Genomic DNA, 17,014 nt, shown 5'->3' on the forward strand with positions numbered 1-17,014 from the left:
TTTTTATACAAACTGTGTTTCTCCATCATTATTTAATACAAAAAAATTTCGGGGGGCCATTTAGTATCAGAAAAAGACACGTTTTCCATTAAGAAGTGTGTTCTATCTTAATGTTTAATACATATAGATAGCATTAGCTTATAATTATAGACACATTGTTTCCTATATTATCAGAGCAATGCACTGAAAATGTAGTCTTTTATCTTCAAATAACTGTGTGCTTCTGTTGTGAACGGGTGTAGCGCGTGGGCGTCGCCTAGAGTGATAGAGAGTGAGAGCGCGAGGCGAGCGCACGCGAGAGTCGTTCGCGTGTTTGCGTGTGATTTAGTGAAGATAAGCGCTGCACCCCCATTACCAGCATGTCTCGTGTTTTTGTTTTGATTTTGCCGCATGCATTGCAATGCCTAATTGCGTTGAAAACATAAATGGGTGTTACTTTTAAGGTAAGTCTCCGCCCAGGGGGAGTAACAGCGCTCCATCCACCTGCCAGACTACTTCAGCAGCAGACAGTCAGTGGACCTGAAGCGTGCGCTGCTGCTGCGTGGACGAAAATACACGAGACGCGTTTAAAAACTCCGGGCGAGAAGGGATACGTGCACTTCATTTGAACTGCCACGGAATCACAGTCACATAAATTAGTTTAAAGGAGCGACTACTTTGTGGACACGTGTATGCAAGTTACTTTTGACCTGACGCATTGTTTTGGTTTCTGTGCGTTTTCTTTGCGCTGGATCGCAAATGATTTTTACACTCGGACACACAGGATCGTTTGTGACCGACGTTTTGTAGGTGTGTTCTGTGTTCATTTATGAGTAACATGTTTTCATGCTTCAGAATAATAAATTCTTGTTTTTACAGAAGATCAGCAGCACTGTTATTATCCAAATGTTTTTATATAATATTTTTAAGAGGATCAGTCCATTACACGGCACTGAAATCCGATTACAATTGATATTTTGATAGATTTATTGAGATTTGTTTTTGTTGAAAATGTAAATGACACCGCTGTTGATAACTGAATTTAATTTGCAAGTCATATGCTTATGAATTTGATTTTATTGGAATAATAATAATTAAAAAAAACATAAGTTGTGACAGAGATTAACCAGTTTAGTTTTATGACATACTTTGCTGGTTATTTTAAGTAATGTAAAAAAGAATTATTATTTTATTTTTATTATTATTATTAATTTTTTATACAGTTGACTAAATGGCCATTATACCACAACAATAAAAACATAACCTGCATTATGAAAGTTTTAATCATAATAAGTCAATGTGACAAAGTGGAAGGTTTCCACGTAGAATTTAGAACAGTGTTTTACCATTGGTAGACTCCGTATTCAGGAACCGACAACCAATTAAGTACAAGTGTGTAAATATTTGTGAAGATAGATATTTGTGAATACATTTGTGAATAGGTGACTTATCGTTCTCTCTCTATTATCAATTTCCATTTTCTTCCATTCAATAAAAAGATAAGTGAATGGTTATGTGAAATCTTAATCATGAATATATAATTGGATCCTCACCCCTTTCCTTCCTCCCTTTCCATGCAGGACCGGATAAATCTCTTGTGGGTCTTTGGATATAGTGACCATGCAGGGAGTCAGGACTTTGGTGCTGGGGACCCTTCTGGTCTCTGTGTTTTCAGCTGTCTCGGTCCACAGCTGCACTTTGTCTTCCTTGCCACCCGCTTCTGCTCCACGAGTCTTCCTGTCCTTCAGAGGTACGTGGCATTGCTGCTGTGCATGCTGTGTCTCACATTGTTGCTCTGTGGATGACATGCACCGGTTTCCTGTTAAAATTAATACAGAAATATAAACAACTGCAGCTGATATAGATTGCATGCGAAACATGCATTATTACTTTTGTCGTCCGTGTTTCCAGGAGCCTCATAATATTAACTTTCAGTGCATATGATTCTGTTGTAGTATTAGGCAATAGGGTGTTTTTTTGTTTTTGTTTTGTTTTGTGGGAATCTCTTCAGTTTTATGCTGAGCAAGCTGCATCCCTTCTTAGGTTACCTGTCTGTTTCACCTTTGTAATTCAAGGAGTTTTCACAGTCTGCTGCCTGAACTAATTTTCCTTTCTGTTGAATGTTATTGTGTTTCTTTAATTGGTTTTTCAAACACTCTTTGGGATTGAGCATGTCTACCAGCAAAGACCTAAATTCAGAATTTGAGCGACACTCTGTGACTGTGAATTTAACCCTTGCTGGGGGAATTGGATTTCATGTTGGGTCGGTTGGGGTTCATGCATGGCTCTTGGTTGGCTAAGCAATGCAATTAGGTTTTAGTTCTGAAACAGTATTTCCCTTGGGATTCTCTGAACTGTTTTTTTCTGAATATCTATGTTCTTGGTAGTAGCCCATTTTCTAGGACTACGCATCCATGATTTTAACAGTTTCATTGTAATTTTATTCTCAGGAATTGCAATTGGAAGGCAATATTTGCTTTTAAGCTTAAACTTTATGTTAACAGTATTTCTTCCAAAGTGGAATACTGATACGGTATACGATATTGGGCTGGTTTGTTTCCCAGGACCTTTATGTCCAGTCGTAGTGTACTTCTGTCAGTCAACACTGACACTGACCACTCTTTGCTGCCAAGATATACACTGGAGACATACTTCATGCATGCGCTGGATGGGTTATTCCAGTTTACAATAAAACAAAATCTGATCTGTGAGTTTCTGGAGATTATCGAAACACTGCAGTGCAAGTAAGGATGAAATAAAAGATCTAGTTTACTTTATGGTCAAAGCCCTTTGGTTGGATTAAAGTTTTTAGTTCTGGTTACTTATGCTCCTCTGTCTAACAGCCTTGATTAAACACTTGAATCATGTTCCTCCCCTGAGAGTGAATGTCTTGTCTACATTTGTTTAGGGCTTTAACTCACTAAACATTCAGCTCTCTCCCACAAACAGCTTCAAGCTTAGTGGGATCTTGTTTTGGTGTTGTACTTAGATGTGCCATTAGAAAATCATTATGATGGCTGACCAAAATCCAGGCTTATGCTGTAATTGCTTGCCTCTGTGCCTTTACGCTTTGAGACACACAGGACATCCTGTTTTATATCCCTCTCAGTTACTTGAATGTGACTGTTTGAGCCATGAGGTCATCATTTGTTCACTGTTTTAACGGTTATGTACCGTTCCACTGTTCCAATTCTACATCCTGTAGTTTGTGGTCAATTCAATTTAAATCATGAATTGAAAGGCAATCAATTCTTTAGTTCTGAATTTTAAAATAAAGTGTTGTGATATGTTGTTCAAATGCTTACTGTATGTGTTTCATGCATGGAGTGTACTGATTCAGTTTAGTTTGAGGTCCAGTTTAAGAAAAACAGCGTAAAGAAAGAAATGAATACCTTTTAAGTGATCCTTCCTGGGGGGATTCAGGTATTAGTACTGTCCCTCAAACACAAACATAAATGCACCCACACACATTCACTATGGTTCACCAAGATTAGTATTTTTCTGATAGATTCTTATTCTCCAGTATGAGCATGTAAGGAGGGAGGTTAGGGAACTCAGCCAGACAGTCAGTTTTGGGCTCTGAGGGAGGACTTGGCTGCTGTTAGCAATGTCGGTGAGTTAAGAGAGCAGATACTCTGGTTTTGTTGTGCCCTTACGCATTACAGACAGTCCAAATCACAAGAACATCCCTGAAAGCCCAATCATCGTTGAAGTTCGAGGTCTAGGTCTCATGACTAATTACAAGTTCAGACTCTTTTCTATGGCTCTTCTCTTGTCTTTACCCTTTTTATGGGACTAACTATGATATATTACATTTGCCCTTCTCTTTCACATGCACACACTTCTTTTTAATTCACCTCTTTCTCATGTATCTCTGTAAGCCTGGGATTTACATGCTAAAAGGTAGCCCAGAGGACTTACGAAGAGTCCCATGACAGCCTAAGTTCATTTCTTTGCATATGAGCCCTCACATAACTCCTTATTTTTGGACATGACAGTGAATTTATGGGCATGTTTATGTGTATTATATCACTTTAAGTGGTTAAGGGAAGATTCAAGGAGGAATGCTATGTGTGAATTGGTATTGTTTGTGTGTTTGTGTGAAAATGGTGCTACAGGTGTTGTTTGTGCACACTGTTTTAATTTAAATTCAATCTGTAGATTCTCTTAGGGGCAGAGCACTTATTGCTCAATTTAAACAAATGTTTTCAGACAAAGAACACTTTAAAGTAAGTCTCTCAAGGTGCATCACAACTACAAGGTGGTTCTGATGGCAATGCATAAATTGTCACAATTAAAGCATTTAAAGCAGCTTGCTACATTTTCCTTTGCTGTTCATGCTAATGCCTGGGTAGCATTCTTTAAAAACACTGATCGGTGATAGTCTGGATGAGAGTAAAAGCCCCCCCCCCCCCTTTTTTTTTTAATGATGTGGATATGATGCCACACTCTAGAGCTTCTGGTCTAATAATAAATAATAAATCAGAAATATTAAATAATAATAATAATAATACATAAATAAAAAATTATAAACACCATTATAACAGCTGCTAGTCTGACTGCCTTATTACTAAGTAAATTATTAATAAAGAAAATTGAAAAGTTGAAAGTTTGGTTAAGATTTAAGCTTCTTGTTTGAATGTATATGTGTATTAGCAGGTTTGAGTTTATCTCACTAAATGTGCTTGCAGATATATGTATCTTCAGCCTGTGAACTCTCTTAGATGCTTGATGTTTTGAAGTGTCATAAAATGTCATGGTTCTGTAGGTGATGAATGGTGGTAAAGCAAACCTAGCCCATCTGCATTTCTTTTTAGATTTTATATGCTTAGCAGTACAGCAAATAGCTAATAACCCATAAGGTAAATGTAAATACTAAAAGTACTGTACCTGCTTCCAGCAGCATTTTGTTGAGCATAATGAAACTTAACTAGAAGGTTTAAAAATATATTTTGACCTGAACACTGAATTTGTGTGTCTGTGTGCATTTGTCTGTGCTGGAGATTTTTTTTTTTTTTAATTCAAGCAAGCCCTAATAACAGCCTATTTGAGGGTTATGACCCCCCACAAAAAACAGAAGCAGGTCGTTGTCAGGGTGATCCTTGCTGTGTGGGAAAGAGTGAACAAATTCCTGCTATAAATGCTTGTAATGATAATCTGCAGCCCCATTTAAATGCATTTAACTCTGTTCTGGCTGTTCATTTCATTATTTCTGAGTAACACCTGGATGCGTAGTTGGTGCCTGAAAAAAAGCAGAAAAAAAACTGCTAAACAAATGTATCCAAACACCCAGTTAGAGCATTACACTGCTGCAATGAGAACATTATCTCACTTACAGCTACTGAAAACTTTGTCCATTACAGCTTCCACAATCATTGTGCATAGTGGCTTCACAGGTCTTCCTTATACGGCAAGAGCTTGTAACTCTCCAAAGAGAAAGGAAAAATTGAAATTGCATCATCTGACCCCTTTAACGCTATAAAAACATTTTCTCAATTTCTCAATAACAATTCTCATTTAGTATGTATGTAAATGAAGATAAAGGAAAAAATGGCAATGAAGACATTTAGTGAAAAGGAATGAGCTTTTTTTAATTGTAGCACCGGAACAAGAAAAAAGAAAATTGCTATGCATTTTCATGTCATGACTGATTAGATAATGGATAAATCTATCTTGTGTAAATGCTTTATCTTAATAGCATTTTAAATGCTATAGTATATTGGTGAATTCTGGCATCACAACATTATAATGTACAGTATAAAACTGAATATTCATTCTGGGATTACATTTAAATGTTTATTTTATAAGGTGAAATTTAACTGAGCTTTATATGATGGCAAAGGTGAAATCAAGTAATTATAACCTTATACTATAACATTCTACACTCAATACTTTCCACTCATGATATGATTAGGTTTATCCTTCATGTTGTCTTTACCTGGGTTCTAACTGGGTCAATTGCGACACTAGAGACTGCACTAAGTGCTCCCCTCTGACAATGCACACAGATACAGAGAAAATGGGAAAGAATATCTGTGTGTGTGTGTGTGTGTATGGGTTTGTGTGCGTGTGTGTGTGTGTGTGTGTGTGTGTGAGAGAGAGAGAGAGAGAGAGAGAGAGAGAGAGAGAGAGAGAGAGCGCCCCGGAGCAATCAGTGTCTCTGAAAGATGAACGTCTTTCAACCTGCCAAGATATGCCTAGGAGATCTGCTCAGACAGAAGGTGAGACACTGTCTCTTTCAGTTGCACACATAAGAGGCACTAAATTACAGCTATATAGAGACTGTATAGTGCCATTCAGTTACGATCATTACTTTAGCATCAAGCTCACCTGTGGCACATTGATGGGAAAGTTTTTGGAAAGATTGTGTGCTGTGTTCATTCATTTTAACTTTTGGCCCAACCCTCACTGTTTCTCATCGGCGTCTTGAATCAGTTTTCTCCTGATCAACCAAAAAAAAAAAAAAGTGTTTGTCTTCAAGTAGCACTGAGGTTTTCCAATTTTAGCTGAAAAATGCAGGCTCAGGCAAGCTCTCGCTTTATAAGCGAAACCGCAGCGACGTATCAGAACGGTATTAAAAACCAAAAGCGATGGGAATCATCAAAAATGCATTATTCTGAGCTGTTCCCATGAGTCTTTCACTAATGGAGCTCTTGGCAGAGTAATAAACTTAACCTCTTGACCCTACATTGAGTTTCAGCTTCATAAGAATCACTTAGAAAAGGCTGCATGGCACATAGCGTGGGCTCAGAAAGGAAGGCCTGTTCTTTCTTCTTTCTTCTTTATTGTGTTTGTTTCTGTCAAGGGTGGTATGGTCATGTGTTTTATTAACTGAATTATGGCATCTTCGTCTTGCTGATAATACATTTTCTCCTGAATATCCTGTGCTAGGTATTGTTGTCTTATTTAGACCTAACACTTGATATGCCAGGGTGCAGCAGATGTTGTCTCATTGCTGTTTGTGTCAAGGTGGTGGTGCATCACAGCATCCTGTGCTGCGGCGCTGGATCTAAGCTGTCACAGCTAGAGGAGATTGGAGGTGACAGCAGCAGGGCTAAATATAAGACCCTGCACTCCTACACCTCCACTCTTCATTTCTCTTCTCCATCTTCCTCTTTTTGTCACCAACAAAAAAAACTACAAAAATAGCCTGGTGTCATGGCTCTTTAGATAGCTATTATTTTAAGTACCATGGCATGTGGTAATCATTCCGAAACATGTTATGTATCAAAGTACCATGGTACTGTCATATTGTCCTTAGCCGTTTCTTTTTTTTTATGTTCTATAGCAATACTTTGGATTTTTGGACATGCTACCACGTACCATTCTTTGCCTAATTATTTTTATGCTATTATAGTATTTATTAATATTTTGAATGAGCTTTTATTTTATAATTTTAGATGATAAAATAATATAATTTAAAAAGAATGATTTACACATTCTGAGTACCCCTGACAAACATCTAATCTTGTGAAATGTGTGGTAAGTAGTGCCACTTCGCAGATTAGGCTACATGTGAATGCAAATCTTGAAAGTGAAAGTAAAAAGCCAATGCGCATTCATAAGTGATTTCAATGTCGTGCATATAAATAACGGCTCCCTGATATAATTGTGAGAGAAAGCATTGAAATATATTTTTCTCCTATATCTCGTATTTATTCCCTTTAGTGGTGCCTTAGTACACGTCATTACCTTTCCAAATACCAAATTCAGATTCGGGCACACTTGTATTTAGATTAAATTATATCTTAAAATATTCATAATCAGTCTACAGTTACTTTTTTGTAGAATACATATTTACATATTATTTACACAAAAGCAAAATTATTCTAAATGTTTTGATTCTCCCCAATTCCTCTTTCATCTTTTAAATGTTCCTTTCTAAAAAAGCCTATCACTTACATGCATTTAGAAATTCTTCCAGTTTTGTGGACACAGTGTTGCCAACTAATTCCCAGGGGAAGCTGCTAAAGGCAGATTGATTTGTTGCTAAAAGTTGTTAAATGACGTTGTGATGTCATTGTGTAATAAGGTCATTGCCAGACCATGATACAAAACAGCATTTTTACATAGAATAAACAATGATTTTTTTTCTTACAGGGTGTACCAAACTGAACAACAATTATATATACAAGCTAATAACATGTTGTATCATAAATATGCATTTATTATTGACTAAGTGGAACTAGCAACTTAATGCACATCTGATCTTTCTCTAGCTCTCTCCAGGTTGATATGCTGCTTGGCTGGCTAGTTTTTGTCAAATTTGTGCCTTTTCTTAATTTGAGTCACTTTAAAAAAGTTGCCCAAAAACTTTTTAAAAACAGCTAAATTTGTTGCTAGGTGATTTTTGAAAAAAAAAAAAAAAATTGATAGGGTAGTCTGACAAAATGTTGCTAAATCTAGCAACAAAATTGCTAAATTTGCAACACTGTGTAGACATTCACACAAAGATCGTGCAGTCATTCGTAAAATGAAATTAATTACACAGAAAACTGGGAAGCCACACAGCATTTGACCACTGGATTTACAGAAGTCATTTCAATTTTAAGGAGTGTTTAAACATTGCATCAACTACTGATGAACACATTCATTTTTGGAATCAATTTAACCATATACGTCTCTAGAAGATGATTGTCTTATTTACATGCAATTCAGGCATTCCCAAACTTTATTTTATTTTATTTATTTTTTGTCCCCTGAACCTTTTTCACTTAATATTTGAAGTACCCCTGAGATTTTAAAATGAATATTTAATAATTAAGTATCACATTTGTTCACGGTTCTCTGACATTTTTTAATGGTCACATGACATGCCAGTAAATAAATATAGCATTTAACTTTTTTAGTAAGTGTTTTATTTGGAATGTATTATTTTAAAATTATTTATTTAAATTTTATATTTTCATGATATAATTAATTATTTGCTTTTATTTAACTCACAATCACCATTCAAATCAGTGTTATAAACAAATTTGGTTAAACGAAATCTAAACATAATCGAAAAGTAGTCTGATTATATTACCTAAAATGTGTCATGTAATGGTATACATTAGTAAATAAAATTTTTATTATGTAATTTGGAATCATTAACGGCAATCTACCCACTTCTGTCTATAACATCTAATCTAATATATCTATGTATATGCACATATTGACAGCCCCTATATTAAAGAACCATGGTATTTGAGTTCTACCCTCAACCATACTGCTACTTTAAATCACTCTCTGTCCATCCTTTTGGCGTCCCCCCCCCCTCTTTCTTTCTTTCTTCTTGTATTGCTGTTTTCCATCAATTCCCAATTCCCTATTTCATTACTCTCTTGCTTGTCTTCCTTAGCTTCTTTTTTCAGTCCTATATTTTCATCCTCCTCTCTTCCCCCAGGGGAGGCGTCTAACATGTCAGTCTCTGAAAGAGTATGAAAGTGCTCCCATGAGATGAGAAAGAGTGCAGACATTCATTCTGAGTGAGGTCTGGGTCACAGCTCCTCACATGAGTCACGCATTGGGTTAGTTGAGGTTTGTATGTGGCCAAGAAACCTTAATTGTGAGAAAACCATCATCTATGGAAAGACATACAGTACAGACCAAAAGTTTGGACACACCTTCTCATTCAAAGAGTTTCTTTTATTTTCATGACTATGAAAATTATAGATTCACACTGAAGGCATCAAAACTATGAATTAACACGTGGAATTATATATGGAATTATAAACATAACAAAAAAGTGTGAAACAACTGAAAATATGTCATATTCTAGGTTCTTCAAAGTAGCCACCTTTTGTTTTGATTACTGCTTTGCACACTCTTGGCGTTCTCTTGATGAGCTTCAAGAGGTAGTCACCAGAAATGGTCTTCCAACAGTCTTGAAGGAGTTCCCCAAGAGATGCTTAGCACTTGTTGGCTCTTCTGTCTGCGGTCCAGCTCACCCCTAAACCATCTCGATAGGGTTCAGGTCTGGTGACTGTGGAGGCCAGGTCATCTGGCGCAGCACCCCATCACTCTCCTTCTTGCTCAAATAGCCTTTGATGCCTTCAGTGTGACTCTACAATTTTCATAGTCATGAAAATAAAGAAAACTCTTTTAATCAGAAGTAGTGTCCAAACTTTTGTTCTGTACTGTAGATGACTTAAAGACTTAGGATCATACTTTTCATTTTTATAATATGTCACTGTTTGTTGGATGTTGAGACCATGAGAAAGATGACCATCACAGATGCACTGATTGGTCTTTTTGCAGTTTAAAAACAAATCACTTACATGGGTTAGTTACCTGATCATCTTCATCTGCATACATGTGATTTCATGGGAAAATGTAACTATTTTTGAGGTGGCGATTTTGTAAGTACGATTTTTAGGAAAGAAAAGCAAGCATGATGGTTCACTCCTTAACATAACCACCACTGGAACATTAGGAAAACGTATGAGTGAAATTGTACCAATTTTTTTAGATCTCTGTGTTCTTGTTGTATGCCAGTAATTCTTATTTTTTTATTCTGTTGAATCTCTATTCAAACTATCTTCTTTCTCTGCAGACACAGAGATCTTTTGTCTGTCATCAGTTTTTTTTTATCTCTTCTTGTAAAACAACCATATTCACAGCACTCACATAGGCTCCTCGTCTTGTCTTGTAACACTCATCTGCAGTCTGTGTGTTTTATCATTACCTTTCTCATTGCTAATCAGCATTCACATTCACTCGTTTCTGACAGTATCGCTCCTCTCATGTTCTATTGTCTGTCTGTCTGCAGCTCCTCATCTCTGATACTCCTTTCACTTCAAAGGCATTGAAAAGCGTCAGGAGTGTAGATAGCTGCCTTGTTATAAAACTGTCTCAGAACCAAAGGTTATCCGGTCTGGCTAAATGGTTGCACTGTCAGCCAATTTGATGTGTTTCTTTCTAGAGTGTAACACAAGGGTTTCTGTTACCTAATGCAGAAACTCATGCAGAGTTTCAAAATATTTTTCTATTGCTGTTGGAGAGCAGTTTAGTGAAAAGAGGCAAATCTTCTTGTCACTTTGAGAAACAGGCAGGGTTAGTATTCTGCACTGACGAAAACAAATATGTTCTGTTTGTAAGCTGTGTATGTGCCTATGACGATGCATGTCTATATATGTGTCTGTGTTCATACACAATTTTTTATAGTATAGCCATGGGAGACATGTACACACACACACACACACACACACACACACACAAAATAAAAGAGAAAGAAAGAGATTCTTCCTCCAGATGTGGTTTGGGTGTGGGAGTAACAGCCTGGAGGTTACCAGACATGCTTGACCTTAGGGTGGGCGAGGGGTCAAGGGCGCCTCTCCCTTCATGTTGTTTTAGACTGCCACCATTTATTACCATCTGTCAGTCAGGCATGGACTTTAATTCCACGGCTGTACTTAAACTCAGACAATGACCTGTGCTGACACACCAAAGCATCATGACAGAGGAAACCAAGGGGAAGCTAGCCAATCAGAGCGCAGGGACGCCACTGGATAGAGAGAACAGAATGTGAATTCACAACATGGTTTACTGGGTGGTAAAATGAAAAAATGTTTCCATCATTGACTGGCTGGAATTTGTCCATCATGTTAGAGGACAGAGAAGGACAGAAAAGAAAATGAGACAACAAAAATGTACAGCATTTGTTTATCCTTAAAATAGAAATAAATTTATAAATAATATTTTGATGAACTTCAGTTTATATAGATGGTTGGTTGGATGGATAGTTTAATACGTTTTTTTTAACTGTTTTGAAATAAGTTTCTAATGCTTAGCAAGGTTCCATTTATTTGAAAAAAAAAATACAGTAAAACAAAAACATTGAAATATTACGTGAAACAAATTTTTATTTTCAGTGATGTTTTTGTGGAAAACATGATGTACTACAATTAACATTTTTGAGGTAAGATTACAAAAGAATTTAAGGAAATTAGAATTTTTCAGTTAGAGTGCATTAAATTGATTAAAACTGACAGTAAAGTCATTAATAATGTTACAAAAAGGAATCTCTCTCTCTCTCTCTCTCTTAATTCAGTGAGAGTATGCATCAGTGTGTGTCTGTGTATCTTTCAGGTAAGTTGTTCCTCCAGATGTTCCTCATCATTTCAGAGGAATGGTGCATGTGGGCTGGAGAGTTAAACAAGTGGGAAAGATGGGCTTGTGGTTCTGAGCTGGAGTCTCAAGTGACTTTTACATGGTGTGTAGATTGTGTACATGTTTGTGAGTGTGTGAGATGAGACTGGAATCGTTGTTGTTGTCTGTGGTGGCAGCGAGCTGTCTGCTCATGTTGTAGTGTGATGAAGTGATCTCATGCTCATTAAAGGCAAAGTTTGTTCAGGAGGTCAGTGAGATGATGCCGATTTCCGTTCCCCCTCAGACGTGTCTCTATTTTTGTACTTTGAAGTAAAGGGCTGTGAATGTAGACACCCCTAAGGCTGCATGGGTTTATGTAGACTTGGCTGCTGTTTTTCTGTGTCTCTTCTATTCTTCTTGTCCCCTGCTGTCTCATTCCTATTTTTATGACTCCTATATCTCTCTTAGTATTTGCCTTACAAAACAAACAATTTGAATTTTGAATTTTTTCCCTTTTTATTTTATTCCTGGGTGTTTGCTTGAATATAAAAATCTGAAGCAGTTTTCACTTATTGATAATTACTTGAAGACCACGTTTTTTTTTTTTTTTTTTTTTTTTACATATTATATATTTATGTAACTTTATAAATAAAAGTGTGTTTTAATAAAAATATAAATCATATTAAATATGTTTAATGCATTTAGTATTTTTCTATTAACACTCTATAAATAGAATTGTATTCAACATTTTAATTTTCCATTATCCTGCATTGGTTACAAGCTTCCTCAAGCATTCATGATTGTGGTTGCCAGATGTCAAGAGTTTAAACCCTCTAATCATAGCTTTCCTATTAAAGTTCCCCTATTATGCCATTTCGAATATATTTTTATGTTTTGCTTAGGTACCAAAATTTGTACAGAGAACTGTGGATTTTCACTGGTATCGGAACCGTAAAAACACTATTGGCTGCCTGGCCACAAACAATTTTACCTACCCTCAAATACTGTAGCTTGTCCATGTCGAGAAGACGCTGTGTCCTACGCTGTGAAAGTACATTTGTTTTCTATTCTCTTACAAAAGACCTTGTATGCATGTAAACCTATAGTATTGTAAACCTATTGTATGTAGGAGATTCTCGAAACAATATTAGGAACCTTAAAATGGCATAATAGGAGCACTTTAAATCAATACATTTTATGTTCAGTGGTTTACTTAAGCTTCCCAACCTGGCCATTTTCTTTCTTGCTGTCTTTCTTTCTTTCTTTCTTTCTTTTTTTTTTATCAAAATAATTTATGTGATTAACCATTTAAGCATTTTCACGCTCAACCGCAACCACAACCAACTTTTGTAAAAAATGCTATCATGACACAATTAAAATCTTAATGATTTCATATAATCATATTTTCCCCCACAATTTGTGTCGCTTTGAACTTTACACAAACCTCACCAATCAGTCACCAGTGAGGTCTTGGAATGAGGTCAGTTTCTGTCCAAACACATGGGGGTACGCTTACAAAAAAATCCAGATGAAACTTTTACTGACATGCTGACATTGCTATAGTGAAATATTGCTGGCTACGATTACTTAGGAAATTCACATTTAATGAAAAAAAGATGGTCCCTCTGCTTCTTACATAAAATGGGACTACTACAGACTCTCTTTCAATTAAAGACTTAGGCCTTTATCACAATTGTATATAAATTGATGCTGACAAGTGGGTTATTTTTTTTTTAAACAGAAGAGAATAAAAGACTGATAAGGAGATATTAGAGTTTAAAACAACACAAAGTGTGAAAAGTGAACAGCCAAATAATTCTATTCTGATCCTTGTCAATTAACTATTTAAAAAACTAATTTTAAAAACTCAAGGGCCAGCAGCAAATAAAATTGTTTTACAATTATTCAATCTAAATACAGTTATTTTGCAGATATACAGTACAGTGTACAACTTGATGAATAAGTGCATTAAACTTTATGTATATGGAAAAAAATATATACATCATGCTACTGTTTAACAATCTTTTGATAAAACTCTAAAATAACATTAAAGGTCAACGCAGACACTGATAATTGATTTGCAGGCTGTTTTTAATGATAAACTATTAATACTTAAGGGGTCATACTGTACAAACCTGACTCATTTAGTTTGAGACCCCTGATTTAAAAAAAAAAAAAATATTGGATTAGTTTAACACCACTTAAATGTTAGAGAGAATTACATAGTTTTGAGAAGCATGTCAAATATATCTGCCAGAAGAAGTAGTGAGTCTTTTGGAATGGAGCCTGAAAAGAGATTTCATTAATTGCGGTCTGATTCAGTTCAGTACTTGGGACAGGATATTGGATCATATTTTTACCTCTGAAGACTTTTAGAGCCCCGCGTTATAGAAACGGTAAAGCTATAAAGTCAAAATCTTCACTCTTACAGACACATATAGGTTAAAACCACAAGATTAAGTATTCTCATCCCTCGACAGTTCGAAAAATAGCACAGGGGCCAGATGATTACTTTTTTTTTTTTTTAAAGCTTGAATCACGAGTCTGTCAAAATGGTCCCATTGGAGGCAACATAGATATGCTAAACTATACCTTTTGCTGGAAAAGAGACACAAACAGATGTGAAATAGGAGAGTGAGAAAGATTCTGTGCATATGGCCCAACGTTAAATGTCCCACAAATCATAGTCTATTTGTGAGTCTCCTGTAAGCAGAGAACACATTGATTCAATAACAAGATGGAAATGTAGATAAGATGTATTGGGAAAAAGAACGTAATCTGATAGTAGAGATACATGCTGGAGAGATGCGAGGAAGAATGTGTTAGGTGTCTGTTTAGAGTCAGCTAACATCTGTTTCTGCAATTTTTAATCGTGATGTCTGTACTGCCTAGTGATTTTGTTACAGAGAGAATCATATGAGAAGATATTTACTGCTTTCTAAGCTGCCACTTTGACATAAATGTGTGTTTGTGTGTTGGGTGGCTACCCAAGAGCGTATAAAATGTATAAAATTATAACTTAAATGTATCTGGTCATACACTCTGTTTGCATGAAGTATATAATTACTGAAGCTGTTTCTCTCAATTATCAACCAACCAATGATCTTTACTGATTATTATTAGTACAAACTTTATGAAAAAGTGAAACCTAGGGCTGCAACATCTACTGTATTTAATACAATTGATTATGAAAACAATTAACAACAAATGCCATTGTTGTCTGTGCTTTAATGGGGTAGTTCGCCAATAAATAAACGCTTCATCTGAAATCGAGTTCTTCCATACTATATAGTGTACAGCAGTGCTTCCCAAACTTGAACTTTATGTATGTCTCCCTTATCTAACACACTCGATTCCACTCATCAGCTCATTAGTAGAAACTGCAAGGAAACTAAATTGGGTGTGTCTGATAAGGGAGACATACAAAATGTTCAGGGCAGGGGGTTCTACAGGACAGGTTTGGGAAGCACTGGTATACAGTATGCCGAAAGTGTAGTAGGTCTAAATTCATAGTATTTGAAAAGCAGTAGGCGAAAAATACCTGGATGACATATTACTTCCACCCAGATTCTGAAGTGTGCATTCAATGGACACTTTACTAAGTACTACTTTAGTAAGTTCAAATTCAAATGTAGTACCTACTTTTTGGAATTTTGAAGAATTTTTCAGCTGTTGGTGTCCATTCAATGAAAGTCAATGGGTTTCAAAGCATCATTAGACCCCATTGATCTTCATTGTAAATAACTTATTTTGTGTTATACAGAATAAAGTCATACAAGTTTAGAATGACAAGAGGATGATTTAATAATAACCGTTTTCATATATTGCACACATGCATTCAAAACAGGTGCATCTCAATAAATTAGAATGTCATGGAAAAGTTCGCTTATTTCAGTAATTCAAAATTGTGAAATTGTGAACAATTTGTGAAACTTGTGTATTATATAAATTCAGTGCACACAGACTGAAGTAGTTTAAGTCTTAGGTTCTTTTAATTGTAATGATTTTGGCTCACATTTAACAAAAACCCACCAATAAATTAATTAAATCTCAATAAATCTCACCTGCTCAAAACACCTGCAATGTTTTCCTGAGCTTTCAAAATGTTCTCTCAGTTTGGTTCACTAGGCTACATAATCATGGAAAAGACTGCTGATCTGACAGTTGTCCAAAAGACAATCATTGACACCCTTCACAAGGAGGGTAAGCCACAAACATTCATTGCCAAAAAAGCTGGCTGTATCCAAGCATGTTAACAGAAAGTTGAGTGGAATGGACTGAGGCTGTGGTCAAGGCATCAAGAGCCACCACACACAGATGTGTCAATGAATTTGATGAACCACAGACAAAGTCAGGGCGTCTTACCTGGGCTAAGGAGAAGAAGAACTGGATTGTAGCTGATTTAATTTTCCAGCAGGATTTGGCACCTGCCCACACTGCCAAAAGCATCAAAAGTTGGTTAAATGACCATGGTGTTGTTGTGCTTGACTGGCCAGCAAACTCACCAGACCTGAACTCCAGAAAGAATCTTGTCAAGAGGAAAATGAGAAACAAGAGACTAGAAAATCAGATGAGCTAAGGCCACTGTCAAAGAAACCTGGGCTTCCATACCACCTCAGTAGTGCCACAAACTGGTCACTTCCATGCCACGCAGAATTGAGGCAGTAATTAAAGCAAAAGGAGCCCCTACCAAGTATTGAGTACATGTACAGTAAATGAACATACTTTCCAGAAGGCCACTGGTCTTATGAAGTACAATATTCTAGTTTGTTGAGAGTTTTTTGTTGGGTTCACTAATTTATTGAGATGCACCTGTATATTTACTTTTGTTTGTTTGTTACTATTTAGTTGGCACATTGTTTAAGATGACACAAAATCTGCACAGACGTGGAAACACTGTAGATTTCTTCAGATTTTGAACATCCATTATTAGTTATACAATTCCCTACTCCTATCAAAAAAATTG

General features: G+C 36.1%; 1 protein-coding gene across 1 annotated transcript in view; it reads left to right on the top strand.

Annotated features, from left to right (window-relative positions):
• Positions 1-300: 300 nt before the first annotated feature.
• The window catches only part of LOC128015832 (semaphorin-3F-like), a 41,765-nt gene continuing 25,051 nt past the window's right edge, over positions 301-17,014 (top strand). The window contains exons 1-2 of the mRNA XM_052600020.1: positions 301-789; positions 1,560-1,729. Of these exons, the coding sequence (XP_052455980.1) occupies positions 1,600-1,729 (130 nt within the window). The 5' untranslated portion in view covers positions 301-789; positions 1,560-1,599. The remainder of the gene's footprint in view (positions 790-1,559; positions 1,730-17,014) is intronic.

Source organism: Carassius gibelio, chromosome A6 (assembly GCF_023724105.1).
Source record: "Carassius gibelio isolate Cgi1373 ecotype wild population from Czech Republic chromosome A6, carGib1.2-hapl.c, whole genome shotgun sequence".
Taxonomy (NCBI): domain Eukaryota; kingdom Metazoa; phylum Chordata; class Actinopteri; order Cypriniformes; family Cyprinidae; genus Carassius; species Carassius gibelio.